Source organism: Tachysurus fulvidraco, chromosome 7 (assembly GCF_022655615.1).
Source record: "Tachysurus fulvidraco isolate hzauxx_2018 chromosome 7, HZAU_PFXX_2.0, whole genome shotgun sequence".
NCBI classification, from domain to species: domain Eukaryota; kingdom Metazoa; phylum Chordata; class Actinopteri; order Siluriformes; family Bagridae; genus Tachysurus; species Tachysurus fulvidraco.
Genome location: NC_062524.1, coordinates 29,709,724 through 29,727,052, shown reverse-complemented (window position 1 = coordinate 29,727,052; position 17,329 = coordinate 29,709,724). Strand labels below are relative to the sequence as shown.

At 40.7% G+C, this 17,329-nt stretch overlaps 2 protein-coding genes across 5 annotated transcripts in view; one reads left to right on the top strand and one right to left on the bottom strand.

Annotated features, from left to right (window-relative positions):
* Nucleotides 1-698: 698 nt before the first annotated feature.
* Nucleotides 699-17,329, top strand: part of LOC125145123 (CD48 antigen-like) — an 82,847-nt gene continuing 66,216 nt past the window's right edge. The window contains exons 1-6 of one of the 4 annotated variants that reach the window (XM_047815919.1): nucleotides 699-851; nucleotides 2,939-3,274; nucleotides 3,595-3,882; nucleotides 4,161-4,268; nucleotides 4,365-4,432; nucleotides 4,526-4,590. In XM_047815919.1, coding sequence (XP_047671875.1) covers nucleotides 3,097-3,274; nucleotides 3,595-3,882; nucleotides 4,161-4,268; nucleotides 4,365-4,432; nucleotides 4,526-4,590 — 707 coding nt within the window. In that variant the 5' untranslated portion in view covers nucleotides 699-851; nucleotides 2,939-3,096. Of the gene's footprint in view, nucleotides 852-1,333; nucleotides 1,545-2,938; nucleotides 3,275-3,594; nucleotides 3,883-4,160; nucleotides 4,269-4,364; nucleotides 4,433-4,525; nucleotides 4,591-17,329 lie in introns of those variants that run through there. The other 3 variants (XM_047815916.1, XM_047815917.1, XM_047815918.1) reach the window with 3 other exon arrangements.
* LOC113643894 (CD48 antigen-like) lies at nucleotides 13,055-16,823 on the bottom strand. Its single transcript, XM_047815927.1, has 6 exons — nucleotides 16,507-16,823; nucleotides 14,788-15,123; nucleotides 14,172-14,459; nucleotides 13,786-13,893; nucleotides 13,622-13,689; nucleotides 13,055-13,528 (listed from the first exon to the last, which is right to left on the bottom strand). The coding sequence occupies exons 1-6, from the start codon at nucleotides 16,541-16,543 to the stop codon at nucleotides 13,451-13,453; spliced, it is 915 nt and encodes a 304-aa protein (XP_047671883.1). The 5' UTR covers nucleotides 16,544-16,823; the 3' UTR covers nucleotides 13,055-13,450.

Here is a 17,329-nt window from a genome sequence, read left to right as displayed (position 1 = left end):
GAGTCTGCTTACAGACTGGAGGTTGAGCGGCTGGCTGTCTGGTGCAGTCTTAACAACCTGGAGCTGAACATGCTCAAGACAGTGGAGATGATCGTGGACTTCAGGAGAAACCCCCCTGCTCTCCCCCCACTCACCATCATGGACAGTATTGTCACAGCAGTGGAGTCATTCAGATTCCTGGGAACCACAATCTCCCAGGACCTGAAGTGGGACATTCACATAGACTCCATTGTGAAAAAGGCTCAGCAGAGGTTGTAGTTCCTTCGCCAGCAGAGGAGGTTCAACCTGCCACAGGATCAGTTGAAAACAGCTGAAACAGTTCTACACTGCAATCATCGAATCCATCCTCTGCACTTCAGTGACTGTTTGGTTCAGCTCAGCCAACAAATTTGACCTCAGAGGACTACAGAGGGTAGTCCGGACTGCTGAGCAAACCATTGGCACAACTATCCCCCCTCTCAGAGATCTGTACTTCTCCAGAGTGAGCTAAAAGGGCAAAGACAATCACTCTGGACCCCTCACATCCAGCACACTCACTCACTCTGGACCCCTCACATCCAGCACACTCACTCACTCTGGACCCCTCACATCCAGCACACTCACTAACTCTGGACCCCTCACATCCAGCACACTCACTCACTCTGGACCCCTCACATCCAGCACACTCACTCACTCTGGACCCCTCACATCCAGCACACTCACTCACTCTGGACCCCTCACATCCAGCACACTCACTCACTCTGGACCTCTCACATCCAGCACACTCACTCTTCGAACTGTTGCCATCTGGTCGACGCTACAGGGCCCTGAGCACAAGAACAACCAGACATAGGAACAGTTTCTTCCCTCAGGTAATCCATCTGATGAACACTTGACATATACAGAACACACTGCACTATTCTTACACACTATTTACTTAAAACACATACTATTTATTTCAATTGCACATTTCACAGTTGTACATTTGTCTATATTGTATATGTCATTCTGTTATATATGTCATTCTGTTGTATATGTCATTCTGTTACACTGTTACACTGTGGAGCTTCTGTCATTAAAACAAATTCCTTGTATGTGAAAACATACCACTCCGTCCAGGGTGTATCCCGTCTTGATGCCCGATGACGCCTGAGATAGGCACAGGCTCCCCGTGACCCGAGGTAGTTCGGATAAGCGGTAGAAAATGAGAGTGAGTGAGTGAGTGAGTGAAAACATACCTGGCAATAAAGATCTTTCAGATTCTAATTCTGATTCTAATTCTGATTCTGATCAATCTTTTGTGTTATAACACATCACGATCAGCATTAAATCGATGTGAAAACAGTTAAGAGGTGTTTAACCTCCGAAGGGAAACTGTAGTGTACATGTTTAGACAGGAGGAGCTTCTGCTCGTTAATGGATGTGTGTAAAGACGCTAAACTAACAGTGTCGGAAAACCGTGAAACCTTCATCGTGGCTCTTATCTGAAAATATTTTGTCTGAGAAACGCTTACTGTGGACTATAAAAATGTGGATTCTCCGGTCTGTTCCCCTCCTATTGTGCTGTAAGTTTACTCCTTTACTGCAAACAAAAAACACACTGGATACTAAATACTAAACCTTCATATTTATTCTCACTGATCTGGAGACTCTACAACACTGTTAGAACTTTTCTTATAATAAATGTTGTGTTTACTTTTCATTTATTTAAGGACCATAATTAAGAAACACTGCTGTACTTTAATCAGAGTCTAGAGTGAGTTTTAAAAGCACACATTAATGTACTGAAGGAGTTTTCTGGATGATTTCAGTCCAGTTTAATATCTTTAGCAGATAAAATAATGTTTACAGTTTAAGTGTTTCGCTGTTTAATAAAGACTTAATGTGGTTATTGATTTCATATTGTTAAGGCTATAAATCCATGGTGTAATTATTGTGCTGATCTGTGATGATGATGATGATGATGATGATGATGATGATGATAAATCCTCTTTTCTTTGTTAAATTTAAACTTTAAATATACAGTCTTGCAAAAGTATTTACCCCCATGGAATTGGTCAGGTTTGTGAGAATTACACATAATAAATTAATCTATTTTTCCTCTCAGTATTTTCATTGCACTCGTGTTCTCTTACAGTCTATTTTCAGTCACAATTAATTATTGATGCCAAAGTATCTTAAAGCTCAGGTGAAAGATATTGTTTTAACCAGAAAACATTTTACCTAAATTTGTTTTTCACCTCTGAAATATTAAAACAGCTCTAATTTTCTGAATAAAAACCACTTTAATTGAGTTTCCATTGAATGAGTGAAAGAAGTGAAAATGAAGGAGCTTTCTAAGAAAGAACAAAAGATCAGTTAATAGGATGGAACAGGGTGTGAAATTATATCCAAATGGTTGGACATCCCACTGAGGTCAGTAGTGAGGAAGTGGAAGCTACATCCACACCACATACACAAGCATTATCTAGACAAGGACTGTGATGGAGGCCAACAGTGAGGCCAAAGTCACCCTGAAGGAGTTAGGATGTCAAAACTGAAGAAAGAATGAATTTTTTATATAAATATCTTCAGTCTGCTAAGAAAAACCCAGATATTTGGACAACATTTCTCCTTTCAGCAGAAGAAATGTCCAAAAACAATAAATTCATTTTTTTAATTAAAATGTACTTTATCATTAAAAGCTCGTGATAATTTAAGGGAGTGAATACTTTTGCAAGGCAACGTATACCATAATATACCATATCTGGTCTTAGATGCACTACTGTAGTAAATAATAATATATTTTCTACAGAACAAATCTGATTCTATGAAATGTAAAGTTTGTGCATTTTCAGGTCTAAATACAGCATCATCTGCACTCACAGATCTGTATCACAGTGTAGTTTTAATGCACTTCATGTGATGAGGATGTGATGATGTTTGTCAGTGAAATGATGAAGCTGAATCTTTGATGCAGGTTTACTGTGTGAAGCTGGAGACGAGACGGTCACACTGCAGGAACTGGAAGGAACCACTATCACTCTTAATCCTGGGATAACTGGGATTCAGAGTAATGCTCAGATTCTGTGGAGGTATGGACCTGAGAAAGAGGATAAAACGATATTGAACAGTTATATGCATGGAGGAGTAATTTTTACGAACATCAGTGAGGGATTCAAAGAGCGACTGCAGCTGGACAGAAACAGTGGAGCTTTAACCATCAGGAACATCAGCAGAACTGATTCTGGAGTTTATACATTCCACACCCTCAATGGACGTGTCTCATCTAGGACTTTCAGTGTCAGTGTTTATGGTGAGTAAAAGTGTTTCATGTCTCCTTCATGTCCGTGTTTATTCTGAACTTTAATATAAAATGCCTGAAATATCCTGAAACTATCAGCCACTGAGATTCTACTCACATTAATACGAGTTATTGTCTGAAACCTAACCAGCTTCTGGTGTCTTAGAGGAATTAACCAATGATGTGTCAGGGGCGGAGTCACATCTCAAACCACACACACACACACACACACATACACACACACACACACACACACACACACACACACACACACACACACACACACAATTGTGTTTCTAATCCATTCTCCTATAATGTGTTTGTGTTTTTAGCTCCAGTATCAACTCCAGTAATAATAAATGAAAGAGGAAAGCCAAGTGTGATTTCCACAGAGACATGTTTCCTCCTGTGTTCTGTGGAGAATGGAGAAGATGTGAAGTTATCCTGGTACAGAGAGAATGAGAGAATCTCCATCACCAATAACACAGATCTCAGTGTTCCCCTCAATCTCTCACTTCAAATACAACACAATGACACTAACACTTACATCTGTGTGTCTGCAAACCCTGTCAGCCATAAAACAACTTCTCTCATCATCACACAGCTCTGTGACGTCTCAGGTACGTCAGTGAGTCTAAACTCATTACTGATCATCTGTCTGGTTAATGAAAAGTCATTTAAAATACATCGAGGATTCACATTTCACTGACTGCACTGGAATATTAATGGAATATTAATGGAATATGAATCCAGTGTAGCGTCATGTTACAGGTTTCTCATGGATTTGAGGGAAAATCTAAATAACATGTCTGATGTAGATCTGCTGATATGATCATATAATATTTCTGTCATTAATTATTATTTCTCTACATTCAAGATTTTATCTCAATCTGTACAGATGATTGTCCCTCTTCACTGCTTATTGCTCTGATATCTGTTGGATGTATTCTGTTATTTATTATGATAATATCTTTGGGGATTTGGCTGAAAAAGAAAAAAACACAAGGCAAGTAATGAATCTTTCTGTTCATGTGTTTAGTTCAGTTTTTATATTTGTTCAGTTCAGTAACATTTAATCTGATTATTTTTTCTTTATTTTCAGAAAAACCTGAGAAACCGACTTCCTCTGATGTAAATAGTACAGCTCACAGTTCAGAGAGAGAAAAAGAGGTAAAGTTGTGGGGAAAATAATTTGGTATAAAATCACAGGAGTGATAAAGTCTCCTCCTGATTCAGATAGTGAAATATACTGCTGTGTTACAGGAAGAAAACTCCACAGTAACGGATGCTGAAGTAGAGAGAGACTCTGTGGTGTATTCAGACGTGAGGTGATCCAAATAATACAATACAATAATATATTCTTATTATATCATTTCTTTTACATACTTCTGTTCACAAATCTCCACAGTTTGTGTTTCATGTTCCACATTTTCAGTGTGTAGATTCTGTACAATACCATTAAAGCGTGAACTCGGTTGTGTTTTCCATCTTTTAGTGAGTATTTGAGTCGAGAGCTTGATGTGATTACAGGAAGTAGATTTCAGAGTCGTTAACTGAGTCGTGTCTGAACGAGTATTTCTGTTTGTCTCGTCTCATTCTATTTACAAACTCATTAATCCCTTTGAACTGAGCTGAGAAACCCTGTAGCAGTTAGGACGTGTCTTCAGGGATCTGAGTCTAATAGCTTCACATTTACATGCTCTGACTAGCGGCATTAAAGTGAACAAAGAACCGAATGTTAAACTTAAAGCTAAAAACCAGCTTCAGTGAATCAGCAGCTTCAGTTTTCCAGCTTCAGTGTTTACGCTTCTCACGTTACAGCCGTATTGTTCAGATCAGATCCATGTCTTATCTAGAAGATCGAGTTAAAGGTGTTAGTGTTGCCATTTATTTCAAATATTAAAAGTTACAGTAAAAAACATTAAATGTTACAGAGAAAATGAAAATGTTCCTAAAAGTGTTCAGTAATAAAGTAAAGTTCAGATAAAACCATGTTCAGAAGATGTGTGAACTGATCCACGTTTAAAGACTTGTATGTCATAATCATATTCTAAATCCGAACTCCTATACCATAGGTGATTGTAGGTGATAGAGTATCATCATTGATCATTTTATATGTAGAGATGTGATTAATGTAGGTATTAATATAGGTGGATATCTCATACATAGGTCTTTGTGTATATCACGGTTGTCGTATTCATGCGTATGTATGTGTATATGTATATAGGCGTATGATCAGTGGAAATCATATACAGACAAAACATAGAAAAAGAAAAACTCACTCATTGTAATTGTATAAAGGGAGATTGGGAGATTGGTCCATGAGACATTCTTCTGTGTGATATGTGACAGGGAAGTGTACAAGAAGTTCTCTGCAGTTTTGACAACGCAGCATGTTTTTTCATAATAAGGCAGAAGTACTGCAACAAAAAGGCCAGACTTGATTTTCGGTAAAAGGCAGACTTGTTTTCGGGGAAAGGGGGGGGGGTCAGTGTTTCCATGATAAATTTCACAGGTAAATGTCATAAAACAGCCTGTAAAATATCAGCACACATTAAGTGTTGTGTAAAATAGGCCATCAGGAAGGCATTACATGACATGTTTGAACCATATTACACAAGTCTAGCTAGCTTCGACTGCTGCATTATTCTCTTTGGTTGCTTTCTTGAAGAAATGTTGTTGCATCTGTTGCACACCTTGAAAAAGGGGAAAATATATATTAAGAAAAGAGACACGGACTCGTGCTGTTGTCAGTGTGCAGAGCTGTATTGGCTGTGACACATTGAATGCACATAACAAGGCATTAATTTCCAAGACATAACTTAAGACATAACATTAATATCCAGTCTAGCAACGAGATGCAGATGTATCACAGTTAGTATAACTCTGTCATTTAAACACTTCTTCAGTTACATCTTCATAACTTTTCACTTTTATAATTGTTTTATAACAACCCTAAACCAACATTTCTTAAACACTCAGTCCTTTGTAAACATTCTTATAACTTATTTGAAAGTAAAATAAAATAACTCTCTGAACAATGTTTCTGTAGCCCATTATCAATCAACAAGTTAAACCTAAAATATAAAATAACATGGAGTACATTCAACATAATATTTGCTCCCAACCATTTAAATTGGTAGACAGTAGTGATGGCCAGTTCGTGAACGAATCGTTCTTTTGAACCGGTTCCGTTAGTGAACTGGATGAACCGGTTCACCAAATCGGACTGATTCGTTCTAAACAGTTCGCGTCTTGAGTCAGCGCTGATCCGCAAGTTACTAAAGTTACTCACTTTCGGTCATGTCTGACAGTCGGTCCGACTCTAAATAAACTAATATCCCAGAGTATATGTAACTCCTGTACACTGAACTGAGACATGTTGTGCTGTGAGAAAAGTGAGCTCAAACTGTTGATACTGCGCATGCGTGCAACACTGAACCGATACAGCGAATCGTCGGTACACTGAACTGAGAACTGTTTGTCTCGGACGTGTCCGACATACTGAGAACCGATGAGCTGTTGTTACTGCGCATGCGTAAATCACTGAACTGATACAGCAACAAATGGAAATGTGTCTTATCAACGTATGAGTGTTTCACTCAGTTACATTAGTTTTTGAAACAACTGATGGAGTGAAAGAAACATTATATAAAACATAAATCAACATTATGCTTTTTTCCTTAGTTTTTGTAAGTTGATGAAGATTAGTTTATTAACTTTATATCTTTAAGACATGTATAACACCCACGTTTGCACATCAATGCCTGTACTGGGTGTTTTATTTGCAAAACTTACATTTAAGAAACATATTCAACTAAAGTTATGATTACAAAGAACTTTTCATATCTTCATATTAATATCTGCCGGCAGCGGTGGGATGAAGGAATTTACGTCATGACGTCATTGTGAATTTGTCAAGACGTAAAAGAACTGGTGAACTGGATTATTGAACTGGTTCATTAAAACGAACTGTCCGAAAGAACCGGTTCGCGGAAAAATAAAACGAACTTCCCATCACTAGTAGACAGTACCATTTTAACCCAGGATTTTACTTCCTCGTGGTTAGCGTGCTAACAAGGCTAACATGACAATTGAACCATTAACTCACATCCTAAGCATGTTCAAAAATAAAAAGCATTACCAACTACTGTGCAATCTTATCTTATTACAAGGATGACATTAATAAAAATTCCATACCTTGAAAAAGGGGGGAAAATATATATATATTAAGAAAAGATACAACGGTGATAGGCCTGATCACCGACAACGATGAGATTGTCTGATGAGAGGCCTACAGAGAAGAGGTGAGCACCCGGACTAAATGGTGTCAGGAGAACCACCTCTCACTAAACAATGACAAGACCAAAGCACTGGTGGTAGATTTCAGCAGACAGAGCAGAGAACACAGACCCATCACCATGGACAAGACACCTGTGGAGTGTGTGAGCAGCTTTAAGTTTCTGGGTGTTAACATCAGTGAGGATCTCACGCAGTACTGAAGAAGGCACACCAACGCCTCTTCTTCCTGAGACGGCTGAGGAAGTTTGGAATGAGCCCCAGCATCCTCAGAACATTCTACACCTGCACTATAGAGAGCATCCTGACGGGCTGCATCATCGCCTGGTTTGGAAACAGCACCGCTGGCAATTTGTAAAGCTCTGAAAAGGGTCGTGCGAACTGCCAGGCAAATTGTTGGAGGTGAGCTTCCCTCCCTCCAGGACATCTACAACAGGCGGTGTATAAGAAAAGCTCGGAGGATCACTAATGACTCCAGCCACCCGTCCCACAGACTGCTCTCTCTGCTCCCCTCAGGAAGATGTCTCCGCAGCATCCGATCCCGCACCAGTCGACTGAGGGATAGCTTTTTCCCCTCAGGCCATCAGACTAATTAACAGCCATAACTAACACAGCATACAGTATACTTCCACAATATGGTATGCTACACACTGCATTCATACTGCATCTATACACACTGGACTATACACACACACTGCATTTAATTTAGTATAACAATCTATCTGACAATAAGCTATCGGTACCACAGGACATTTCCGTTGCACCTTACATGTTACATATATATATATATATATATATATTACATGTATATAATATTTATACTTATATGTACTAGATTTTACCAGACATACAAGAATTTCACTCACCATGGCACATGTGCTGTGGTGATGTGACAATAAAGGTGACTTGACTTGAAAAGAGAGGGACTCGTGCTGTTGTCTGCGTGCAGTGCTGCATTGGCTGTGACACACAGCAGCATAGCTTGAGGCAGCCTTTGAGTTCCCCCTACTGGACACTCCTTGAATTACATTTTTAGTTAACCAACAGACTTAGAACAATAATAAACATCACATTAAGTAAGTTCAAGAGTCAAGAGAGTCAAGAAGCTTTTTATTGTCATTTCAACCATATATAGCTGTTGCAGTACACAGTGAAATGAGACAACGTTTCTCCAGGATCAAGGTGCTACATAAAACAAAGACAGGGCTAAGGACATGTAAGTAGTCTTAGCCACATAAAGTGCAACTGTGCAACCTGGTGCAAACAGTGCAGGACAAGACAAGCAAGACAGTGCAGGACAAAAGACAGTGCAGGACAAAAAACAGTGCAGACATTAAGTTACAAGACAATACAAAAAGTACAAAAAATGCAATACACAAAAGACAATAAACAGTAACAGAAACAGCGCCGACCGACCGGTGTAAATACTGAATGTTCAAACAATATTTTGTGCAGTAAAAGAATGAACAGCAGCAGGTTCTTAGCAGCAGGTCCTTTGGATTATATATGGAGTTGTGCAAAAAACAGCAGATGACTGAGATATTGTCCAATATGTGCAAAAACAGCAGAAACGTGTGCAAAACAGTGTGTGTGTTTTGTGAGGGTCTGTGCAGTCCATACAGATGATGTGTGTGTATGTTGTGCTCAGTATAGTACAGTTCGGTTATTGAGAAGTCTAATGGCTTGTGGGAAGAAACTGTTACGCAGTCTGGTCGTGAGGGCCCGAATGCTTCGGTACCTTTTTCCAGACGGCAGGAGGGTGAAGAGTGTGTGTGAGGGGTGTGTGGGGTCATCGACAATGCTGTTGCCTTTGCGGACGCAGCGTGTGGTGTAAGTGTCCATGATAGAGGGAAGAGAGACCCCAATGATCTTCTCCGCTGTCCTCACTATCCGCTGCAGGGTTTTGTGATCCGAGATCGTACAGTTCCCAAACCAGACAGTGATGCAGCTGCTCAGGATGCTCTCAATGGTCCCTCTGTAGAACATGGTCAGGGCTGGGGGAGGGAGATGTGCCTTTCTCAGCCTTCGGAGGAAGTAGAGACGCTGCTGGGCTTTCTTGGTGACGGCGCTGGTGTTGAGTGACCAGGTGAGGTTCTCCGCTAGATGAACACCCAGAAATTTGGTGCTCTTGACGATCTCTACAGATGATCCGTCGATGTTCAGCGGAGAGTGGTCGCTCTGTGCTCTCCTGAAGTCCACAACCATCTCTTTAGTTTTGTCCACATTCAGAGAAAGGTTGTTGGCTCTACACCAGGCAGTTAGTTGTTGCACCTCCTCCCTGTATGCTGACTCGTCGTTCTTGTTGATGAGACCCACCACGGTCGTGTCATCGGCGAACTTAATAATATGATTCGATCTGTGCATTGCTGCACAGTCGTGAGTCAGCAGAGTGAACAGCAGTGGACTGAGCACGCAGCCTTGAGGAGCTCCAGTGTTCAGTGTGGTGGTGCTGGAGATGCTGTTCCCGATCCGGACTGACTGAGGTCTCCCAGTCAGGAAGTCCAGGATCCAATTGCAGAGGGAGTTGTTTAGTCCCAGCAGGCTCAGCTTCCCAATCAGGTGCTGAGGGATGATTGTATTGAATGCTGAACTAAAGTCTATGAACAGCATTCGTACATAAGTGTCCTTATTGTCCAGATGGGTGAGGGCTAAGTGGAGGGCTGTGGTAATGGCATCGTCTGTGGAGCGGTTTGGACGATACGCGAACTGTAGTGAGGGTGGTAGCTGGGTCTTGATGTGCCTCATGACGAGCTTCTCGAAGCACTTCATAACTATGGGTGTGAGTGCAACGGGACGATAGTCATTGAGGCAAGACACTGTAGACTTCTTTGGGACAGGAACGATGGTGGTAGTTTTGAGGCACGTAGGAACAACAGCGCTGCTCAGGGAAATGTTGAAGATGTCCGTAAAGACATCCGCTAGCTGTTCTGCACATTCTCTGAGCACCCTGCCAGGAATGTTGTCTGGTCCAGCAGCCTTCCGTGGGTTAACTCTGCATAGAGATCTCCTCACGTCGGCCGTGGATAGACAGAGTACCTGGTCATCGGGACGAGGGATGGTCTTCCTTGGCGTAACGTTGTTCTGTACCTCGAACCGAGCGTAGAACTCGTTCAACGCGTCTGGGAGGGAGGCGTCGCTATCACAAGCAGGTGAAGCTGTCTTGTAGTTTGTGATCGCCTGTATGCCCTGCCACATGCGCCGGGTGTCTCCGCTGTCCTGGAAGTGGCTGTGGATTGCCTGGGCATGTGCACGCTTTGCCTCTCCGATGGCTCGAGACAGTTTGGCCCTTGCTGTTCTTAGGGCCACCCTGTTCTGAAGGCTAGGTCCCTAGACCTCAGCAGAGCACGCACATTAGCAGTCATCCACGGCTTCTGGTTGGGGTGCGTAGTGATGGTCTTGGAGACGGTCACGTCATCAATGCACTTGCTGATGTAACTGGTCACTGCTGACGTGTACTCCTCCAAGTTGACGGAGTCGCCGTTGGTTGCAGCCTCCCTGAAGATATTCCAGTCAGTGCACTCAAAGCAGTCCTGAAGAGCAGAAGTGGCTCCTGCTGGCCAGGTTTTCACCTGCTTCAGAACCGGTTTTGAGCGTCTGACGAGTGGTCTGTATGCAGGAATTAGCATAACAGTGATGTGGTCTGAGTAGCCGAGGTGGGGGCGGGGCTCCGCACGGTACGCGCCGGGAATGTTTGTGTAAACAAGATCCAGCGTGTTTTCACCTCTCATAGCAAAGTCCACATGCTGATGGAATTTAGGGAGCACTGACTTAAGATTTGCATGGTTGAAATCTCCGGCGATGATAAAAAGTCCGTCGGGGTGAACATTCTGTAGGTCGCTAATAGCTCCGTATAGCTCACTTAGCGCCTCTTTAGCATTAGCGCTAGGAGGAATGTAAACTCCGACAATGTAAACAGTAGTAAATTCCCGTGGTAAATAAATGGTCTGCATCTAACAGTCACAAACTCTACTGACGATGAGCAGTAAGTAGAAACAAGCACAGAGTTCTTGCACCATTCCGTGTTGATATAAACACACACACCACCACCGCGAGTCTTACCGCAAAGAGCTGCATTTCTGTCGGCTCTAAATGAAGTTAGCCCGTCCAGCTGAATGGCGGCGTCCGGAACTCTGTCGCTGAGCCACGTCTCCGTGAAAACAAACACACAGCAGTTTCTAACCTCTCTCCGTGTAGAGCGTTCGAGTCGGATGTAGTCCAGTTTATTGTCCAGGGAGCAAACGTTGGATAGTAGAATGGACGGGATAGCCGGCCGGCTAGGGTTTGTTTTTAGCCTAGCACGGACGCCCGCTCGCTTACCGCGCTTCCGCTTCCTCGCGAACCGCTTTCGGCGTCCCCTCCCCTGGTCTCTGGTATCAGGCGACACCGGGGACTGGGGGCCTGGTCTCCGCAGCAAGCCGAGGTCACGAAGCCTAACCAGTACATCATCGTGCAGGTTGGTTGTTACACGATTTCTGTACTTTATTAGGTCCTGGTGTTTGTATACATGTTTGTATACATGAACACCGCTGTCTCTGGCATCCATGTAGAAGCAATGGTCGGGCTCAAAACCGTAAATAAAAACTTAAAAACGTAATTAGCACCGTATTGAATCCGGAGAGGCCGCTGCGTGCTACTGCCGCGCCGCCATCTTGGAAGAAGTTAATTATATTGATCTTTTTAAACCACTACACATCAGTAGACATGTTTTAAGATTGGCAACCCGGTTGGCTCTCTCATCTCCCTGGTATTTTGCACTCCTCAGCATGTCTATTTGTGTAAACGTGACATTTCAAATTGTATTTCTTGTGCATTCTCCACAAAACTTGTGTTATGGAAAGCCCAGCTCTCTCAGACAAACCTTTGCCATTTCCCAGCATGCAAGGCAATTGCGGATGCAGGCACACCATTCAGTGGTGAGAAGTATGATGATGTCATTTTGAAGCTACAGGAGATCAGAGACTTGCAGACTTCAAGAGCCACATTTCAAATTTTTGCGGACCCCTTCTCCTTTGATGTGCAAGATGCCCCTCCTGTGCTTTAAATGTAGCTCATTGTACTGCAGTGCAACTCTGAACTCACTCTGAGGTGAATGGAAAAGCAAAAAAGCTTGGCCAATTTTTGAGAAAATTGACACCTTGCTTCCCTGAGCTTTCCTGAATGTTCAAGTGGACCATGTGCCTTTTCGGGAGCACATACTTGAGCGAAAAGGTCTTCTCCACCTTGAGCTTCAATAAGTGTTTTATCTGAACTTTACTTTATTACTGAACACTTTTAGGAACATTTTCATTTTCTCTGTAACATTTAATGTTTTTTACTGTAACTTTTAATATTTGAAATAAATGGCAACACTAACACCTTTAACTCGATCTTCTAGATAAGACCTGGATCTGATCTGAACAATACAGCTGTAACGTGAGAAGCGTAAACACTGAAGCTGGAAAACTGAAGCTGCTGATTCACTGAAGCTGGTTTTTAGCTTTAAGTTTAACAATTGGGTCTTTGTTCACTTTAATGCCGCTAGTCAGAGCATGTAAATGTGAAGCTATTAGACTCAGATCCCTGAAGACACGTCCTAACTGCTACAGGGTTTCTCAGCTCAGTTCAAAGGGATTAATGAGTTTGTAAATAGAATGCGACGAGACAAACAGAAATACTCGTTCAGACACGACTCAGTTAACGACTCTGAAATCTACTTCCTGTAATCACATCAAGCTCTCGACTCAAATACTCACTAAAAGATGGAAAACACAACCAAGTTCACGCTTTAATGGTATTGTAAAGAATCTACACACTGAAAATGTGGAACATGAAACACAAACTGTGGAGATTTGTGAACAGAAGTATGTAAAAGAAATGATATAATAAGGATATATTATGTGATGTGTTGTATTATTTGGATCTCCTCACGTCTGAATACACCACAGGGTCTCTGTCTACATCAACATCCGTTACTGTGGAGTTTTCTTCCTGTAACACAGCAGTATATTTCACTATCTGAATCAGGAGGAGACTTTATCACTCCTGTGATTTTATACCAAATTATTTTCCCCACAACTTTACCTCTTTATCTCTCTCTGAACTGTGAGCTGTACTATTTACATCAGAGGAAGTCGGTTTCTCAGGTTTTTCTGAAAATAAAGAAAAAATAATCAGATTAAATGTTACTGAACTGAACAAATATAAAAACTGAACTAAACACATGAACAGAAAGATTCATTACTTGCCTTGTGTTTTTTTCTTTTTCAGCCAAATCCCCAAAGATATTATCATAATAAATAACAGAATACATCCAACAGATATCAGAGCAATAAGCAGTGAAGAGGAAGAATCATCTGTACAGATTAAGATATAATCATAAATGTAGAGAAATAATAATTAATGACATAAATATTATATGATCATATCAGCAGATCTACATCAGACATTTTATTTAGATTTTCCCTCAAATCCATGAGAAAACTGTAACATGACGCTACACTGGATTCATATTCCATTAATATTCCATTAATATTCCAGTGCAGTCAGTGAAATGTGAATCCTCGATGTATTTTAAATGACTTTTCATTAACCAGACAGATGATCAGTAATGAGTTTAGACTCACTGACGTACCTGAGACGTCACAGAGCTGTGTGATGATGAGAGAAGTTGTTTTATTGCTGACAGGGTTTGCAGACACACAGATGTAAGTGTTAGTGTCATTGTGTTGTATTTGAAGTGGGAGCTTGAGGGGAACACTGAGATCTGTGTTATTGGTGATGGAGATTCTCTCCTTCTCTCTGTACCAGGATAACTTCACATCTTCTCCATTCTCCACAGAACACAGGAGGAAACATGTCTCTGTGGAAATCACACTTCGCTTTCCTCTTTCATTTATTATTACTGGAGTTGATACTGGAGCTAAAAACACAAACACATTATAGGAGAATGGATTAGAAACACAATTGTGTGTGTGTGTGTGTGTGTGTGTGTGTGTGTGTGTGTGTGTGTGTGTGTGTGTGTGTGTGTGTGTGTGTGTGTGTGTGTGTGGTTTGAGATGTGACTCCGCCCCTGACACATCATTGGTTAATTCCTCTAAGACACCAGAAGCTGGTTAGGTTTCAGACAATAACTCGTATTAATGTGAGTAGAATCTCAGTGGCTGATAGTTTCAGGATATTTCAGGCATTTTATATTAAAGTTCAGAATAAACACGGACATGAAGGAGACATGAAACACTTTTACTCACCATAAACACTGACACTGAAAGTCCTAGATGAGACACGTCCATTGAGGGTGTGGAATGTATAAACTCCAGAATCAGTTCTGCTGATGTTCCTGATGGTTAAAGCTCCACTGTTTCTGTCCAGCTGCAGTCGCTCTTTGAATCCCTCACTGATGTTCGTAAAAATTACTCCTCCATGCATATAACTGTTCAATATCGTTTTATCCTCTTTCTCAGGTCCATACCTCCACAGAATCTGAGCATTACTCTGAATCCCAGTTATCCCAGGATTAAGAGTTATAGTGGTTCCTTCCAGTTCCTGCAGTGTGACCGTCTCGTCTCCAGCTTCACACAGTAAACCTGCATCAAAGATTCAGCTTCATCATTTCACTCACAAACATCATCACATCCTCATCACATGAAGTGCATTAAAACTACACTGTGATACAGATCTGTGAGTGCAGATGATGCTGTATTTAGACCTGAAAATGCACAAACTTTACATTTCATAGAATCAAATTTGTTCTGTAGAAAATATATTATTATTTACTACAGTAGTGCATCTAAGACCAGATATGGTATATTATGGTATATGCTGCATTGCAAAAGTATTCACTCCCTTAAATTATCACAAGCTTTTAATGATGAAGTACATTTTAATTAAAAAAATGAATTTATTGTTTTTGGACATTTGTTCTGCTGAAAGGAGAAATGTTGTCCAAATATCTGGGTTTTTCTTAGCAGACTGAAGATATTTATATAAAAAATTCATTCTTTCTTCAGTTTTGACATCCTAACTCCTTCAGGGTGACTTTGGCCTCACTGTTGGCCTCCATCACAGTCCTTGTCTAGATAATGCTTGTGTATGTGGTGTGGATGTAGCTTCCACTTCCTCACTACTGACCTCAGTGGGATGTCCAACCATTTGGATATAATTTCACACCCTGTTCCATCCTATTAACTGATCTTTTGTTCTTTCTTAGAAAGCTCCTTCATTTTCACTTCTTTCACTCATTCAATGGAAACTCAATAAAAGTGGTTTTTATTCAGAAAATTAGAGCTGTTTTAATATTTCAGAGGTGAAAGACAAATTTAGGTAAAATGTTTTTTGGTTAAAACAATATCTTTCACCTGAGCTTTAAGATACTTTGGCATCAATAATTAATTGTGACTGAAAATAGACTGTAAGAGAACATGAGTGCAATGAAAATACTGAAAGGAAAAATAGATTAATTTATTATGTGTAATTCTCACAAACCTGACCAATTTCATGGGGGTAAATACTTTTGCAAGACTGTATATTTAAAGTTTAAATTTAACAAAGAAAAGAGGATTTATCATCATCATCATCATCATCATCACAGATCAGCACAATAATTACACCATGGATTTATAGCCTTAACAATATCAAATCAATAACCACATTAAGTCTTTATTAAACAGCCAAAACACTTAAAGTGTAAACATTATTTTATCTGCTAAAGATATTAAACTGGACTGAAATCATCCAGAAAACTCCTTCAGTGCATTAATGTGTGCTTTTAAAACTCACTCTAGACTCTGATTAAAGTACAGCAGTGTTTCTTAATTATGGTCCTTAAATAAATGAAAAGTAAACACAACATTTATTATAAGAAAAGTTCTAACAGTGTTGTAGAGTCTCCAGATCAGTGAGAATAAATATGAAGGTTTAGTATTTAGTATCCAGTGTGTTTTTTGTTTGCAGTAAAGGAGTAAACTTACAGCACAATAGGAGGGGAACAGACCGTAGAATCCACATTTTTATAGTCCACAGTAAGCGTTTCTCAGACAAAATATTTTCAGATAAGAGCCACGATGAAGGTTTCACGGTTTTCCGACACTGTTAGTTTAGCGTCTTTACACACATCCATTAACGAGCAGAAGCTCCTCCTGTCTAAACATGTACACTACAGTTTCCCTTCGGAGTTAAACACCTCTTAACTGTTTTCACATCGATTTAATGCTGATCGTGATGTGTTATAACACAAAAGATTGATCAGAATCAGAATTAGAATCAGAATTAGAATCTGAAAGATCTTTATTGCCAGGTATGTTTTCACTCACTCACTCACTCACTCTCATTTTCTACCGCTTATCCGAACTACCTCGGGTCACGGGGAGCCTGTGCCTATCTCAGGCGTCATCGGGCATCAAGACGGGATACACCCTGGACGGAGTGGTATGTTTTTACATACAAGGAATTTGTTTTAATGACAGAAGCTCCACAGTGTAACAGTGTAACAGAATGACATATACAACAGAATGACATATATAACAGAATGACATATACAATATAGACAAATGTACAACTGTGAAATGTGCAATTGAAATAAATAGTATTTGTTTTAAGTAAATAGTGTGTAAGAATAGTGCAGTGTGTTCTGTATATGTCAAGTGTTCATCAGATGGATTACCTGAGGGAAGAAACTGTTCCTATGTCTGGTTGTTCTGGTGCTCAGGGCCCTGTAGCGTCGACCAGATGGCAACAGTTCGAAGAGTGAGTGCGCTGGATGTGAGGGGTCCAGAGTGAGTGAGTGTGCTGGAT

Coding starts and splice junctions, on each gene's coding strand:
- LOC113643894 (XM_047815927.1), bottom strand. CDS start 16,543: ATGTGGATTCTACGGTCTGTTCCCCTCCTATTGTGCT. Junction 14,460..14,787: donor TTTCAGTGTCAGTGTTTATG/GTGAGTAAAAGT, acceptor TTGTGTTTTTAG/CTCCAGTATCAACTCCAGTA. Junction 13,894..14,171: donor ACAGCTCTGTGACGTCTCAG/GTACGTCAGTGA, acceptor TAATCTGTACAG/ATGATTCTTCCTCTTCACTG.